The sequence below is a fragment of the Cetorhinus maximus genome, chromosome 3 (assembly GCF_964194155.1).
Source record: "Cetorhinus maximus chromosome 3, sCetMax3.hap1.1, whole genome shotgun sequence".
Lineage (NCBI taxonomy): Eukaryota > Metazoa > Chordata > Chondrichthyes > Lamniformes > Cetorhinidae > Cetorhinus > Cetorhinus maximus.
Window position 1 is genome coordinate 39170283 of NC_135881.1, and position 18224 is coordinate 39188506.

The 18224-nt window shown below is 39.2% G+C and overlaps 1 protein-coding gene across 7 annotated transcripts in view; it reads left to right on the forward strand.

The window, feature by feature from the left end:
* The window catches only part of pard3aa (par-3 family cell polarity regulator alpha, a), an 815271-nt gene that overhangs the window by 566245 nt on the left and 230802 nt on the right, over positions 1 to 18224 (forward strand). For all 7 annotated transcript variants that reach the window (XM_078537538.1, XM_078537552.1, XM_078537545.1 and 4 more), the window contains exon 15: positions 5043 to 5193. In XM_078537538.1, coding sequence (XP_078393664.1) covers positions 5043 to 5193 — 151 coding nt within the window. The remainder of the gene's footprint in view (positions 1 to 5042; positions 5194 to 18224) is intronic.

An 18224-nucleotide genomic window follows, 5' to 3' on the forward strand; every position in this document is an offset into this window, starting at 1 on the left:
CTCAAGGTAGTATATGGTCTACCCCTGCTTCTATTTATTGTCTTTAATATCAAGCAATGCAGGCCAGGAAGGTTCTACATTCAATTTATGTTCTTTCCTGAATTATATTCTCTTAGTTGTGGGAGCAATTGGAAAGTTTAATTGGACCAGCTTTCATGACCAGTGACCCTTCCTGGAAATGGCAGATACATTTTTTTGCTATTCTTTCATGGGATGTGGGCATTGCTGGCTATGCCAGCATTTGTTGTTCATCTGTAATTACCCTTGAGAAGGTGGTGGTGAACTGCCTTTTTGAACCACTGTGGTGTAGGTATGCTTCCAGAGCTTTTAGGAGGATGTGTGACTTGGAGGGGAACTTTCAGGTGGTGGTGTTCCCATACCCTTGTCCTTCTTGGTGGGAGAGGTCTGGGTTTGGAAGCTGCTGTCAAAGGAGCCTTAGTGAGTTGCTGTTGTACACCTTGTAGATTGTACATGCTGCTGCCACTGTGCGTCAGTGGTGGAGGGAGTGAATGTTGAAGAAGGTGGATGGGGTGCCAATCAAATGGGCCGCTTGTCCTGGATGGTGTTGAGCTTCTTGAGTGTTGTTGGAACCGTACTCATCCAAGCAAGTGGAGAGTATTTAATCACATTCCTGACTTGTGCCTTGTAGATGGTGGACAAGCTTTGGGGAGTCAGGAGGTGAGTTACTCGTCACAGAATTCCCAGCCTCTGATCTGCCCTTGTAGCCACGATATTTAAATGGTCAGTCCAGTCAGTTTCTGGTCAATGGTAACCCCAAGGATGTTGTGTCTCAACCTTGTCTCATTCCCAACATAGTCAAATAGCTGACATTTACGGCCAGGCTCACAAATGAAGAATAGTCATTTGGAGAAAATGCTGAAGAGTTGCTGATGACCATGAAACATATTCGAGAATCAACAGGAGAAAAACTTCATTGATTTTTCGCTAAACTTAGATATTGACCGTATCTCATTAGACTTACATTTTAAATACATACCTTGGGAAGAAAACATGATGTCAACAATTCATACACATAATTGCATTTGTTACCTCAGTAAAAATTCAGTAGCATTTATTGATTTGTTTTAAACTGGAGCCTATTTCATCAGAATGTGTGGACCTGGCACAAATTGGTTAGCTACCAGTTTTGAACACTTGTGCATTTCTACTTTGTTTGCCCTGCAAACAGGAATTGGACATAATCCTGGTATAGTATTTATTACATGTTAACTGGAAAGTGGGGCAGTGGTGGGGAAGATAGGTGAAGTGAAAATGAGAGCAGTAAAGTTACTGTAATTGTGTTGAATGTGGAATGGTTACCTCTAACATACAGGTGCAGCACTGATTGTCTCAACACGATCAGAATTTTTAATGAAGCTCAAACACTTAATATATTATGTAGAAAATGAAGACAGTTCTACTGTTTAAAAAAATGTAATGTAGTTACTTTGCATTTGAGGCACTTGAGGGAGAATTGAGATAGCACTTGGTTCTCAAAAAATAGCCAAGTTTGCAGATTCATACCACTTTTTTATTAGGTACCAAAACCTGATTGCAAAAACATTAATCCATTGTGTCAGGTTGGAATTAGAATTACTTCCAATACAATCTCTGTTTAATGGCCACCATATGTGAAATTCCCAAAGAAAGAATTTAGGTTGATGTCCCTTAACTGATGGTGATGCCACATACATTAGGAATTCTTCAAAGTGCTGTCACATCCATCTAAGAATTGAGGCTTGTTTTTCCTGTTCATTTTCTGAATACAATGTGTTGCACATTTTGTTGTAAGAGACTATTCATGGGCATGGATGTGCTGCCAGTTTGTTATTGTTATGATATTGCACACTTATGGCCAAGATTGTTAAGTCCTGGGAACAGCATTGGTTAATCTCTTCCTGTTCCGCTTTCCCGTATCCTCCTCAAATCCTCTGAGGAATAGCGTGATTGATTGCTTCAGTATACATGTAATCAAACGAGGTCCCCGTTTTGTTTTACAAATGGGTCTTGTTACAGCTGGCGCATGACTTTGGACACTTCTCATTGTGACCATCTTCAGCAGTCCGTGAAAAGCAGTTCCATGTGGGTGGTCCTAATTTTCAAACAAGACAAGTCTATGCACCTCAGGACTTAAGATAGCACTGTGTTTGCTTGAGCTTTGACTTGGGAAGAAGAATCTTAACTTCCTCATGTAGGAAACCTATATAATGCAACTGGTCAACAAAGCAGTTAAACATTTTTCTCTGAGGCTCCGTAGTAGTGATTACTAGAAAAAAAAACCTTTTTTTTTAAAGAAACTCAGCGGAGAAGCTTTTTATTTTTTTGCATTCATCAAATTAAGAAGTGAGAAGTAGAATAGTTTCCAGTCTTTGCATTCGTATCAGCATCAAGTGCTATCAGAGCACAGCCAGATGCAGAGTCAAGTTCTGCAACAAAACGTAACTTAGCTGCAACCCCAAAGGAACTTCCTGCTGCTGTTGTGAATGAAATGTTAATTGAGGGTACTTCAGATTGTTTTTGGTGACTGCATTTGCAAAATTTTCAAACAACATCTCAGTCATACCAACAGCCTATCCACACAACGTTTAGTGCTCTAAAACACTGCTGCATCGAGTAGTGTAATTCTCGTTCATACCTACAGTTCTCAAAAAGGTATTTCCAAATTCTCATGTTGTCAGGAAAATAGCTGAATGGGGGTGTCAAAAATAGGGAGAAGTGTCACCTTGCACTTCCATGTGGAATCTAATGACAAATTCTTGTCATTTTAGGTTTTTATTAGTTAATGCTGTAGCATCTGAAAGGCATAGAAAATACACTTGGGAAAAGTGAAAAAAATATTAGCTGTACTGTTGTTAATAAAGCTAAAGGATTCAACTAATCAGGCTCTTAACTGCCTTTTGTGTCCGCCCCTAACCCTTGTAACTCCTGCTCATTGTCTAGTTTCTCCCACCCTCACTGTTTTGAGAAGTCCCTTTGGACATTTTGTTATGTTATGTGCTAGCTAAGTACAAACTGCTGTTGTGCTCTGAGTATAACTACAGAATTGCATTGTATTTGGGCTGTAATAATACATGTCCAATGTGGAAGTTAATTACTCTTCAAGGATAGTTTTCTGACCATATGTAAATGCCCTTATTTCAGTTTTTCAGCTGTAAATGTAGTATGCTTTAGGGCAGCTGGAAATCATAGTCCTTCCTCACTCGGCAATAAGAATGACATTCCAGTGTTATATGAACAAATAATCATTCTATTCAGATTTAGGTCTTGGCTTTGAAAACAACAAAGTTTTGGTGTTTGAAGCCACAACTATAGCTCATATCACTTTGGACCCACACCACATGTCAATTTATAAGATACTTGTTCTACCAGATCATCCTATCTAATGCAGGCTACCACAAAGTTAGTGGAATCAAATCTACCCCCCGCAACTCCTCCTCTTCCCCCTAGTGAACCCTGAATCAAGCACATACTCCATTACCAAAGATCAAATGTGTTTTCTTAATTGCCTAGAAGCAAATATCCCTGCAAACAACCTGTTTGGAAATCTTTGAATTATTCCACAATACCCACCCAAGTTATTAGTATGGTATCTGAATAGTATCAAAAGAAATCTGTTGTTTTAAAGCTCGCCCAATCCTCAATAATACTGTTGTTGCAGCCACAGACGCTGCCAAATGCCCATCATGATGGCAGAAAACTAATAGAGGGAAATTGTAAATGGGGATAAACATGCACATGGGAAAATTCTGCCACCTGTGCAGTAACAGAAAAAAATCACACTTCTGAAGGTGCAGAGGGATGTTATCCCTCTGAAAACAGATGTTATTATTTTTTGTAAAGGGACAGATTCTCCTGAATCATTCATATTACTGTCAGTTCAGCAGAGTGTTCTAGCTTCTTCCTTATTGTCGACAGTTACCCGTTGTGTATTTGTGCATTATATGTATTATCAGTAGTAGTTTTTGTGCATTTTTGAGTACTGGACTCTTGAGGTGAGAGTCATTAGTGTTGATAAACGAGGCACTTAGTATTTCAGGCACTCAGTGATGGCATTGAGCGTTTACAAGTCAGGCACAGTTGGATCAGATGCAGCCTAAAGATTCTTCTGCCATGCCTTGACATTGTGCCTCAGCCAACCTCAGGACAGCAATTATATGCCATTTTCTATTTACCCCACCAGCTACCCTGGCACCAAATTTCCAATTTCATTCACTCAGTGGCAGTTGTGGGCTGCAGGCCCACTTGGGAGTGGAATGAAATTTACCAAAACTTATTTCACATAGGGGCCATTGCGATTTCGCAGAGGCCATTGCAGCTAGAAGACTCTCATCGCCTTGATCTCAGCTAGATTTGAATCCAACTCCCAGACGTGAACAGCTTGGGTGTAATCCACTGCACCCAATCCTATTGAGCTAATTGCATCTACAAATTGAATGGAGGGCATCTTACTGGAAATAGTGGCTTATTACTTCTCATAAAACTTGACTTTAAATCAAACAGTATTGATATCCTGCTGCTTAGGGTTACATGGATTAGTTTAATTGACATGTATCAATCACTCAGAATTAGTTAAATCCCGTAGCAAATGTCAGAGCTAGTTAAATAAGCCTATTTTCTGTTTCAGAACCAAATAGAGACAAAATTTGACAAGCCTCAAACCCTGGAAAAAAGAAAATCAGCGTGTGACTGCACATGCTCCCCCATCATTTGCAACTCTAAATTTGTTATTCCTGAAAACAAAAAAATTCAATACATTGTGCATTTTACAACCTTTTGAGATTTCAATGCCTTTTTGATTTTAAAAAATACATTTCAACACTGCCCTTCAGTTGTTTCAGTCTGACAGGGCACCATGGGAGGTATTGTGCAAAGTGGCGTAGAAAGTTGGTCATTAAGCACGACTGTCATAGCAAATTATTTTGAATCTTGGTGAGGAGTTCTTATTCATTGGGTGCCCAGTTGGATGCATGCCCAGGGCAACTAGTTGTATTCCCCCATGCTGCTACATAGACCTTCAATGTAGATTTTGACTTTCTCCACAGCTCGAGACACCTGGGAGTCCCCCTGGGCTTGATTTGCCTATTGATGCTGTGATGGACGACAGAGAGCGAAGGATTTCACATTCACTTTACAGTGGAATTGAGGGACTGGATGAGTCACCCACCAGGAATATTGGGTTTAACAGATTGATGGGTGAGTCAAATAGCCATTTGATAGACCAGTTTTTCTTTATAAGATCTGATAGAGGATAATATATTTTATTTCACTGATACAGGATCACTAAAATAGGGTCTGCTTTTTTCTTGTCTAGTATTCCAATTATATGTTTTTCTGACATTGGCTTAGCGATGTTATGTAACAATGAACAGTAAAACTTTTGAAAAAGCTCTCCTTACTCGGTGAGAATTACTTTTATTCAGATCAAGACTACACACTTCACGTGACTTAGTGGTTAATGAGGCTATTAGCACTTCCTGTGAAGCAGGAAGACCAGAAAGCCATCAGCCTTTTGAAACACCTGAGCCCCAGAGAAAACATTGCTTGATTGACAGCTGCGGCTTTGTAATCTCTGCTGTCAGTTTAACAATGTTTATTTATACGGGATAGAGGTTTCAAGTGCTTGCAGTTTCTGTTATTGAAAAGTTAAAAGGCCTGGATGATTGACACTTTTACTGGGCTATAGTAAAAGCTATTTTTATGAATGAATGGCTGCTTTTAAAGCTTTTGTTTTATATATACTGCATGAGCGTGAGAGGACAGTATGCTGAGACTGTTGTGTGTTTTGTCTGCTCTGATGAGATGAGGTGCCTGGAGAGTGAGGAAAAAGTGCAGCTGCAAGATGTGTTGCCCTGAGGAGTGCTGTGCCGGAGAATGCTGGAAACGCCATTTCCAGAATGTCAATCGCTTTCCCTGATAGACCAAAGACCCCAGAGGTGTGATGCTAATGCTGTAGCTCAGTAAAAGAGCCTTGGTAAAGCCCATTTCACCGCCATTCAGGTTCCTGACCTGAAAAATGCTGTTTGATCACAGACTATTGGGAAAGTTCAACCAATCATCTCCAATGAGCTGTCCTCTGTGTTAAGTCAATATAGCTTTGAAACCTGTGCAAAGGGTGCAAATGCTAACAAGATTGGAGCTAGGATTCACAATTAACTCTTGTTCGGCTCAGTTCTCTCCTTGATTCATCCACTTGTACCTTCCTGTCATTCTTTTTTGGGCGCTTTCTCTGCACCCCACCCACACCCTCTCAATGTGCTTTGACAATAGCCAAATACTATTGTGTATACTGGAAACCCTGATGTAGATATGAGACCTCAGTGTTCCTGAAGTTGTAGGCATTAGCAGTGTCAGCCATGGCTCAGTTGGTAGCACCCTCACCTCTGAATCAGAAGGTTCCAGGACTTGAACTCAAAAATCAAGCCTGACACTACAGTGCAGTACTGAGGAAATGCAGCACCATCAGAGGTGCCATCTTTCGGAAAAGTCTTTAAAGGCCTGCTGTAGCCCTTCAGATAGATGTAAAAGACCCCGTGGCATTATTTTGATGGGGATATTTTATTTTGATGGCCTGACCCATGTTTATTCCTCATTACTCATCACAGAATAGATTATCTGGTCATTATCACATTGCTATTTGTGGGAGCTTGCTGTGTGCAAATCAGCTGCTGTGTTTCCTTCCTTACAGTAGTGACTACACTTCAGAAGTACTTAATTGGCTATAAGGCTTTAAGACGTCCGCTGGCCATGAAAGGTGCTGTATAAATGAAAGTCTTTTTAGTGCGTGATAAATTTTCAGGTGCAGAAACGGTTCCTTATATTCCCAACTCTTGTTAAACATTGCCTTCCTTTCATTAACATGAATCCATCCCTCTTGTCTTTTTTTCTTTTCCTTGCTTAAAACGGCCAGTCTGCTAACCTTGCTTTTCAGCTGTCCGCTAAGAAGTGTACAAGTGGCACAGCTATTCTCTGTTTTGCCAGGATTTATATTTCCAGAAGATATTACCCATGAGAAAGGGGAATAGGATAGTGACACTTAGTTTTGTTTGCTCTTTTATTCTTCATCTCAAAAATGTTTTCACCTAGAATTAAATTAACGTTGTTCTCTATGGCCTAAATCATTTTCTTTTTCGTTTCACTGAAAACTGCTCACAATAAATGATTACTTTAAACTGACACTGAAAAAGGAAATGTTGCCTTTGTGCTGCATTGTACAGTTATTTTCTTTTTTAATTTGCTGTGACAGTTTCCATTTCCATAGATAAACCTTTGCATAAACTGTGTGAAACTGACAGGTGGATAAATTGTTCGAGCTATGGCAGTGATAAAAAGTGAATCAAACTTCAGCTGCAATCAGCCTATTTACAGGACAGTTACACGTCGATGTTTCACTTATTGAGGTAGAACCTATCTGTTTTTGAATTGGCTGTCTATTCACATTTTCTGGACATTTTTCAATACACTCTCAGCCCCAAACCTCGAATATTTTTTCTGGGCAGCGTTTGTGAATTTGGATCTATTAAGAACGGAGTTGGGGCTGGTCCAACTTCTTTCACCCAGTGCCTTTACATCTGGTAGGCAAAGGCTTCATTGATCTCAGCAACCTTGAATGGGCTCAAATTGAGGGCCCAGCAATGCAAGGTCAGTGTTGAATGCTGTCAGTATTTAAAACTGCCCATGAAACAAAGATATTTGGCAACACTATTTCTTTGAATTGTGAACATTTTCTTCTCTTCTATTTACTCTCCGACAAAGTGATCAGACAATAGATTGTTATACTGTCTCTGTAACTGACCACTGAAAAGCATACAAGAGGTCCCGGTAATTCAGATTGGCGTATGAGAGCCATCTGTAACTAAATTCTTTGGTGTATTAATGGCTACTATCACTGTTCAGATATGCAAATGCTCCCTGTAACTAATTGCACAAAGGCACATGAGGGTTCCAATTTTGATTCATCTGAGTTAATTATTTGAGTAGCTGTGGTTACTCAGTCATTGACTATATTCAAGGCAAAGATCAGGTTTTTGCATATTAAGCGAATTAAGGAGTGTGTGGATAGTGCAAGCAGGTGGAGTTGTGGTAGACATGATCTTATTGAATGGTGAAGCAGGCTTAAAGGGCTGAATGACCTGCTCCTGCTCCAATTTCTTATGCAAACTCATGTCCCAATATCTCATGCAGCTTTTTAATACACAACTGATGTACTGTTTCACAAGATTTTTACTTCATACATGTGTAGTATTTATAATTGTGTAAAAGGGATGCATGAATATTTCTAGTTTCACTTGAAAGCTTACAGGAGAAACTGGGAAGGCTATTGGAAACTATAAATTTGCCCCTGTCAGCGATTTGAATGATTGGTTTGATTTTTGTTCAAAAGCAGGGTTAGAGATTGGTTTGATACTAGGAGCAGACGGTGCATTTATTAGTTTGAATTTAACTTTATTTCTTGAGATAATTTAGTTATGACTTTTGAATTTTTGAAAAAAAAATCTGGTCTGTGATATGGCAATTCATAGTCCAAAGATTCAACTTCTTTCCTCAAATCAATACATGCAATCAAATATGTAGCTTATAGAATTTGCAGCGAACTGGTAATTGCTTATATTCCATGATGTGAAACCTGCAGGTATTGCAATTGTTGTGCCTTTGATGTTCATTTTATTTTCTAAGCTGTAGTTAGTTCCATTTTTAAGAGCTAGCAATATTTTAAGAAACAGTTTTAGCTGGACATAATTTTGTCATCTTAAAGTAGAGGCAAACCCATTTACTTGAGGGAAAAAAAGTAAAATACTGCGGATGCTGGAGATCTGAAATAAAAACAGAAAATGCTGGAAAAGCTCAGTAGGCCTACCAGCGTCTGTGGAGAGAGAAACAGAGTTAACATTTCGAGTCCGTTATTCTGTTTCTCTCGACAGATGCTGACAGACCTGCTGAGTTTTTCCAGCATATTCTGTTTTTACTTAAGAAAAGATTTTGATTCATTAATTTTAAAGGACAATGATAATATTGTCTTGGTTGCAGTTGTGTAAGACAAATAACTACTGCATTATTAAGTTTTATCTAACAAAGAAAGGCATAGAAGCAGGAGCTGAAGAGAACCCTTAGTCCTGTAAAAACATTTTTTAAATATTGCCTGACAAAGAAGGAGATATGAGAATAAACAGTATAAAAAGGTCACAGTAATTATGGTAAATGTGGAACAATTGTCTTAAAATACACAGGTTCAATACTAATTGCTTCTGCACGTTCTCAGAATATTTAATGACTAGTTCACCAAGCTAATGTTTAGAATGAGGACAAGTTTTGGAGAATTGCCCCAGAAATATATTTACAAAGTTATTTAAGTTACCAGATTTAATTTTGTCCCAATAAATAGGGATGTGATTATTCATAAAGGATAGATATAGAATTTACAGAACAGAAGAAGGCCATTTGGCCCAAATGGTCTATGCCAGCATTTATGCTCCTCCTAGTCCTCTTCAACCCAATCAGCATATATTTCTAAAAGGAGTAAGCAAATAATTGCATCAGAGAAAATTATTCCTATTTCTAATGTGTCAGAATAGTATTTCCATGGTATAACCCAAGTTTACCCGGCCTCTCATAATCAAATATGGACTTTCTCCAGGATGTTATATCTTTCTTAACAGTGGATATCAAAAACTAAATACAATATTCAAATAAAGTTGACCAATTTGCAGAACTGACCGAGTGCTTCTTTGCTTCCATTCTCTGTAAATCTTGTAGTGAAGTCCAGCATTCTATTAACCATTCTGTGCCTGAAAAGTTAACTTTTAGAGGCTTATGTACCCAAGCCATAAATGCATTTGTTCATCTGCCATCTATCCCTACAAGCATAGTTCTCAATTTTCACTGCATTCCATCTGCCATTCTTACATCAAATGTGCGCCTCCTCATATTTGGATAGCTCAACTGCATCTGTTATAGTTCTGCCAACTTGTTTAATCTATCTCTTTCTTTTTGGCAATTTTAATTTCCCATCTTCACTATTCACTATATCTCGTATCTTAATTCCATTCTTTAACATCAAATGCAGGCATATATAGAGTGGTCTTTGGGGGATACAGTTGTTACTGCTTGCCAATCCAAAAATAGGTAAATACATGATTGGAAAAGACTAAGCAGTTCATTTAGCCAAGTCCAAAAACTAATACCATTATTCAGTATTCTCTCAAATCTTTTCAGTGCCTCTCTAGGTAATCCATTCTAGATGTTCAGTATCCTGTGCATAAAGTAGCTAAATTTAAACAGACTGCACACCTTCCCTCTTCTAAGCTTGAATGTATATTTCCTACTTATAGAGTCTGTGGTAAAATCAGTCATACTTTTGGGTTGGGCCACATCCCTTGAATGAATAAAAAAGAGGTTTACAAAAATGGTTCTGGGGTGAGAAACTTCAGTTATGATGATAAACTGGAGAAGTTGAGACTGTTCTCCTTGGAGAGGAAAAAGTTAAGAGGAGAATTGATTGAGGTGTTCAAAATTGAGGGGACTAGACAGCGTAGGTACGGAGAAACTGTTCCCACTCGTAAATGGATTGAGAATGAGAGGGCACAGATTTAAAGTGATTTGCAAAAGAAGCATATGTGATGTGAGAAAAGGCTTTTTCACACAACGAGTGGTTCGGGTCTGGACTGCGCTGTCTCAAAATGTGATAGAGGCAGGTTCAATCGAGGCTCTTAAGAGGGCATTATATGATTATTTGAATAGAAACAATGTGCAGGGTTACAAGGAAAAGGCAAGAGAATGACACTGAGTCATAATGCTCATTTGGAGAGCCTGTGCAGGCACAATGGACCCAATGGCCTCCTTCTGCACAGTAACTATTCTGTGAATGTTGAGGTAATCAAGACTGAATGTGGCAGTCACGTATGAGGGTTTAGCTTTGGTGTCAAATGGGCTGAGGCAAGGGTGGATATGGATAATTGTTATGACCAATGCAGCTGGTAAAGCAGAGTTATTTAAAAATCCCAGAGGAAACTTTAAACAACTGTCATAACCAATAATTTTAAGCGTTATGTTTGATTTGCGACTCTAAACTCAGGAATCAGACCACTAGTTCTCGAGGTTTTACATTAAATTAAATGAAACATTTTATTAATTACACAGGTTAAATTATATACATATGGCTACAAATTACTACTATCATAACTTTTAACAAATTCCCAAACTAATCTCCATTAAGGCAACAGCAACCCATAGACTTAAACAAAGCACCAGGGAAAGCATTTTCAACTTATGAATTCGAAATGAGCTTCTTTTCACTGTAGAGCCAGTTGGACCAGTTGGAGGCTTACAGCTGCCTTTTGATCTTGCATTGCCTCTGCCTGCACACCCGAAAACTACTGAAGTTATACCTACCAGCCCTATTGAATGTTAATTCTCATTGTATCAACAACCTCTTTGAACTTCACCTTTTAACAATGAAACCGCTTTCATAATACCAATTTTCTTAGTAATATAAACATATTGCTTGGTAGCTGTCAGAAAGGTGTAAAGTTTTCACCCCACTTCTTGAATGCTCTATTCAAAAAATGCTAATGCACGCTATCTCTCTTACATATCAAAACTAGTACGTATCAAAGCACCCAAACTAGCTGGCTTTAATCCATACCCATAGACTAACCTCTAATTTAAAAGAAAAATATTTTCCAAAATATTATATACATTAATAGCTTCATGACAGTAGTGTTATTGAGCTGGAAGATGGGATGAGAGGATATGATCAGAAGGTCAGCCCAGTGGTGAATCAGATCCCAAAATTACTAACAGTCTTGTTCATTTTAGGACAGTAACCTGGAAGGGGCTTTGAGCTGATGGTGAGGATACAGAATTTGTACTGGGGATCTGGCCTTGTTGATATTTAGCGGTTGGAAATTATAGTTTATTCCAGACATGACAGGACAGAGGTCCTGGAGGTGTTGAGCAAGTTGACAACAATTTGGCTGATCCCTGTGGATTATGTTACTAAGTGACAACATGATGTCACTGAGGAACAGGAAGGGATAGCAAAGTCAGATCCTTTGTATACTGTGGAGGTGGCTCAGAGCTTTCACACTGTGAATCACATTTGTAGCTTTCCTCCAATGATGACTCCAGAATTTGAATGTCATCTTTATATCTCAGCGATCAGAACCAGACACAATACTCTAGGTGTGGGCTAACCAAAATACAGTACAGTTAGATCTGAATTCCATCGTTTAGCTGTTTTGGCTATGTAGCTCAACATTCTGTTTACATTATTCATGGCTTCTCTGCATTGGGCAGAGTTTCGGGTTTACTGGGATTACGAAGTCTTATTCAACCTCATCCTGAGCTATTTCAGCACCACCCATCGAGTAGGTGTGTTACTGAGTTTTCCTTCTGTGCTCAGTATTTTGCACTTGTCTGCACTGTCATGTATTACTGTGCCCACTTGCATATGCTGCCTAACTCTATAATTTCTGAGCTGCATTTTTCAATTCTGTTGCATTCCAGTCAAGTTTTTTTTTATCACCAGGAATTTGATCACTTTTCCCTGAGTTTTGAATCCAAGTCATTGGCCCAGATTTTGCAGTTGTAATGACAGCAAAACTGTCAGGGTGTATTGTCATTGCAGCCTTGAAACTGGTAGCAACTTCTGGCCTTTGCACACGCACAATTCAATGAGGAAACCCAGAGATTGCCATCAGCATTCCCTGCTCCTCCACAGCGTGCGCTTTTGAAGTCTCCGGAGATGGAAAAGTTCGCAGTTAATCCTAAGCAACTTCCCTGATATTGAAAAACTAAATTTTATATTTGTGGAATATCAAATTTCCCCATTATATTGATACATTCCACAGGTTTTTAATATATATTTTTAAGTTTATGGTATTTCATCTTTTACCTTAATTCCATGTGTATTTCCCAATCTTTATTTTGCTCTCTGTAAAATGGTTAAAAAGTGAAGGGTAATCAATGCATTTTGCATCCTGGTTTGCTTTCTATGAGAATTCTTTAATGTGATTGGCTGTTTACCCTGCTTGCCGACATCATTTTTCCTGAATGCTGAAAATCCCATATAGTTAGCACCATTAACATTGGAAAAGGGAAAATCCACGCTACAGAGATTGTTAGGTCTTTGTCGGCAACTTTCTTTAGGTCACTGGCAATTGCCAGCGTTTTGCTGCTGACCGCAAAATCCGAGCCAAAGGCGTAAACTAGAAACAGTAGTGATCCTAACTCTGAGCCCTGTGGTACCCCAGTCAAAAACAACAACAACAATTTGCATTTATATAACATCTTTAATATAGTAAAAAAACTTAAAGCACTTCACAGGAATATTTATCAAACAACATTTGACACTGCTTCACTTCACCTCAACCGAATTCCTTAGAAGAGTACTTATTGTTTCCCACCTTTCAGCCAATTTCTGATCCATTCCCATAGTTTGCCCTGAATTCCCACAGCTTTACATTGAATTAATAGGTTTCAACTTGAAATTTAATGTAGTTATCTAATTATCAGTGAGCAAAAAGGTGATGGATAAGATACAGATAGCAGGACTTGGCATAAAATTCAGAGAGCAGAATTTTTGATGAGTTGAAGTTTATGAAGAAGATGTTATGATCCCCAGCTGAGATTACCCCTGGACAAGCCTGATCCCAGAGTGGAACGCAACTTGATAGATTGTAACTTTATTTGTTTGTTTAGATATGTGGAGAGGAGCTATTGAACAGAGTCACAGGAGGCAGTTAATGAACTTTTAACCAAAGAGTAAAACATTTATTAAACAAGAAAGGATGAATTATATTACAATATTCCTTCACCCACAACCATACCTTTTACAGATATATACAGATTTGTAAGGATAGTAAAAGTTACAAAAGCTATCTTATACTTTAATGTTCACAGTAAGTACACAGTCTGTGTACACCTGTGACGACCTGTGATCAGACACACCACACTCTGAAACCAAGTGACAGATGTCACCTCAGCCAGATGCTATGGATCCCTCCTCAACTCCCCCCAGATACTTGTTACACCGTGAGTCAAGCAGTCTCACCAAACTCCGTCTTTCACATGAAGGTTTCCAATCTCCACTCTCCAAGACCTCGCCTTAAAATCTTCTCCCAACTTTCTCTCAGACGCCTTCCACAGGGGCTCACCTCCAGGATTTTGACCCCTCCTTCCGATGTTCCTCTTCCCTGGTCCACCACTTGCAATCAAGCTGTATTCCATGCACTCTCTCTTCACTGACTCAGCTGTCAACAGTACCACTGTTTCACATGCCCATAGCAAAGAGTTACAGGCCTTCAGTTGTCTTTTTGGACCATCTTGCAAGCTGTTCTCGCTTTAAATCTGCTTTCTGCAGCTTTTGCCTCATTAAATCTCAAGCTTGTGGTCTTTCTCTCTGCCCTTCACTCTTAACTTAATTTAACAGGACCTTTTCCAGGTCCCTGTCCTTCCTTTGACCAGATGGTCTGCTTTGGACTTTCCCCTCTTCCACTCCCCTGGATTTTGGGGTTTTTCTTTAGGTTGGGACTGTCTATGTCCCCTTCTAGGCTGCTTCTCTGGCAGCTATCTTCAAAACTAGCTGAACTCCAACAGCTTCCAAAACAAACTGCTGTTTCTAGCTTTCCTGTGTGTGTCTGTGGGAGGAACCTGCCTCCCTGGGCCCCTGTTGCTAGGCAATAGCCCAATTCTTCTACCTTTGTGTTTGCTTAACTTCTTAAGTTGTAAACTCTCATTAGAAATGTAAGCAGCTTTTTAAAGTGAACCAAAGCTCAATTTGACCTTTAACACACAGATACAGAAATACAAATCAAACTTAAACTTTAAAGCTAAAGCTCACTCCTACACTCACAAAAACCAACATAACTTACTTAAACTGTCTCTATTTCCTAACAATGGGAGAACATTGCAGTAATCAAGGCTGAATGTGACAAAGTCGCGTATGAGGGTTTTGTTGTCGAGTATTAACTTACCTAGTTATGCCAAGCCATAGGATTTAGCACAGTCCACTTGGGTTGTCACTTTTTAAAATAAACTGGGGAGATTGGTCCCAATCTGACCATCTTCTTTTGTATTTAGCCTGTGAAAGCTCTGTTATTTGAACTGCTCATCACAACTTGGTGTTTTCTGCAAAGTTTAATAGCTTTGCTTCTATCCCTAGCTCCAAATCATTTAAATACTTTATAGACTGCAATTGTCAGAGAGGGTTGGGTGGGGGAGAGGCACGCGGTGGCTGCATGGTTAATCCCTAAATTTAAAGGAATAATATATAACGAAAGATTGACTCCCATGGTTGTTGTTTTTTCCTTTGTATAAAGAAGGCTGAGTGAAGATATAACAAAAGTATTTTATGTTTTGAAAGGTTTGACAAATTAGATTTAAATAAGCTTTTCTGCCATGAGCAGAAGTGCAAGGGGGTCATATTTACAAATTAAGGACAACAAAAGAAGTTAGGAAACACAGGAGGAACTTTTTTAACTAAAAGAATGATGAGAACATAAAACAGATTAGCAGCACTGGTGGCGGAACGAGAAACCTTGATAGGGTTCAAGGACTGATTCTTGTCAACAAATGGGATTCAGGATCATTAGAAATACTGTGTATAGGTAGGCTGGATGGACCAAAGGCCACCTCCTGTCTCAAACTGTTACTATGTTACTATAACTATGTTACAGGGCTATAATTTCATTGCCACATTCAACAGACATAGGTAAACAGCTTTGCTCTTGTGGTTTATGATGTCAGAAAACCAATTAATCTGGTGTCAGTCATTTATTGTCATGTTTGTTTTGTATATATAATGCTCTAGGTAGTCATGGCATGGAGTGGATGCTCCATTCAAATTATAATTTTAAACATTCCAGTGAAAATTCTGGGGCGGGGTTTGGGGCAAGTCGGGAGGTAATCATTTCATTTTCTATTGTTTTGTGTATTTACTGCTGAAAAGATGCCGATTATCTCAGGCTGCAGGAAGAATCTCAGTTCTTGTGTTCTGACAACTAGACTGGAAGGAGACAAAATGTACAGGCAATGAAGTATTTTAAGCATCTACACACGACGAATGTTTTTAACTCCTAAGTTAACTTGTACAATGTACTGTAATGAATGGCTTGTGCAATGCATAATTATAAGTCGTGACAGGATTGACAAGTGATGTTAGGAAGACAAATGAACACATCTTACACTTTCGAAGAGATGAACAAAAGCTTGTGGGAGAGGGTAATCAGTCAAGTGCATCATTACATAGAATGGAAGAATTTCACACCCCTTTCTAAAGCAACAGATTATAGTATGATTTTTTTTTTGCTGCGCGATATGCTCAACATTACACAGCAAGGGAGGAAGAGTTGCTTTTCACTTACTGGTGTGACGTTGGCAGTAGATACACAGTTGTCTGCTGTCAACAGCACAACATAGTGTGAAAGATGTTGCTTAACTGTCTTAAAATCTCCAAGCGGCTACAGAGTTACCAGTGTTGGATTGACAGATGGAAAGTGAGAAGAATGCCAATCAGAGGTCAGAGGCCTTTGCTTTGGTAATGTTCCCCTGGTACCCCATTGTGAATATAAAAGCATCCTAATGCGGACTTATTTTAGCTTAGAACTTCCTTGTACATAACTACTTCCCACTGTGCAGGACATCAGTGAAGTAAACTGCTTTCCATGTCCAGTTTACAAAATCACTTGGAACCAAAGAAATTACAGCACAGTTGGAGACTTGGCCCATAATGCCTGTTCTGGTACAAACTCTTCAGCTGGAGCTGTCTACTCTGAACCCATTTCCCTGTTTTGTTCCCCTAACAATTCTGTTTATTCTTCCTTTTCAAATATTTATACAATTTGTCATTTACTGCAAGGAAAACGGAATATAAAAATAGGGATAAAAGCAAAATGTTGTAGATGCTGGAAATTTGAATTAAAATCAGAAAATTCTGGAAAAACTCAGGCCTGGTCTGTGGAGAGTCTGTGGAGAGAGAAACAGAGTTAATGTTTCGAGTCTAATATGACTCTTCTTCAGAGGTCTGAAGAGTCATATGACCTTATTAACACAGTTTCTCTTTCCATAGATGCGGCCAGACCTGCTGAGTTTATCCAGCATTTTCTGTTTTTATTATAAAAGTAAGGTTGTTTTGCTACAGTTGTTCACGGTGTTGGCGAGACCACATCTGGAATACAGTGTACAGTTTTGGTCTCCTTGTTTAAGAAAGGATATAATTGCATTAGAAGCAGTTCAGCGAAGCTTCAGTCAATTGATGCCTGCGATTGGAGGCAGATAGCTTATGAGGAAGGGTTGGCAGGCTGGGCCTGAATCCATTGGAGCTCAGAAGAATGAGATCTGATCTTACTGAAACATGTAAGATACTGATTGGACTAGACGGGGTAGATGCTAAAAGTATGTTTCACCTTGTGGGAGAGACTAGAACTAGGGGGGCATAGTTTAAAAATAAGGGGTCTCCAATTTAGTTTGGAGATGAGGAGAAATTACTTTTCTCAGAGGGCCATGGGTCTTTGGAGCTCTCTTCCCCAGAGAGCGGTGGTGGTAGGGTCATTGAATATTTTGAAGTCGGGGGTAGATAACTCTCTTGTTAGTCAAGAATCTAAAAGTTATCGGGGATAGGTGGGAATGTGAAGTTGAAGCCATGATCTTACTGAATGGTGGAGCAGGTTCGAGGGGTGGAATGGACTACTCCTGCTCCTAATCTGTATGTACGTATAAAGCAGTTTATGTTTTAATAAACTGTGAGGTAAAAAAATTATCTTCTAAATTGTTTGTTTCCTTTGAGGTCTTTACACAAAAGAATTTTAAAAGAGAGAATTCCCATTGTTTGCCTAATCAGTAAAAGGACAGTGTTAACCGAGGATGTTGTTTGGAGGATGAAGGTGAAAGTGAAAGAGCGTTTTCTCTCATGGCTTTTAGAGCATGGAATGCTTTACCGGAAATTACTACTGGAGATGTTCACTGGTGGTTGCACAGTGTTCAGTAACATTTGTGACTGCTCAGCTACTGAAAAGAGAATCTAACCATCCCCCCATGACATTCAATGGCATTACCATTGTTGCATCCCCCATGATCAACATTCTGGGGCTACCATTGTTCAGGAACTTAATTGAACCAACTAAAAAGGAAGTTCAGAGGCTGGGAATTCTGTGGTGAGTAACTCACCAGCTGACTGCCAAAACCCTGCCCATCAGCTACAAAGCATGTCACGAGTATGATGGAATACTTTC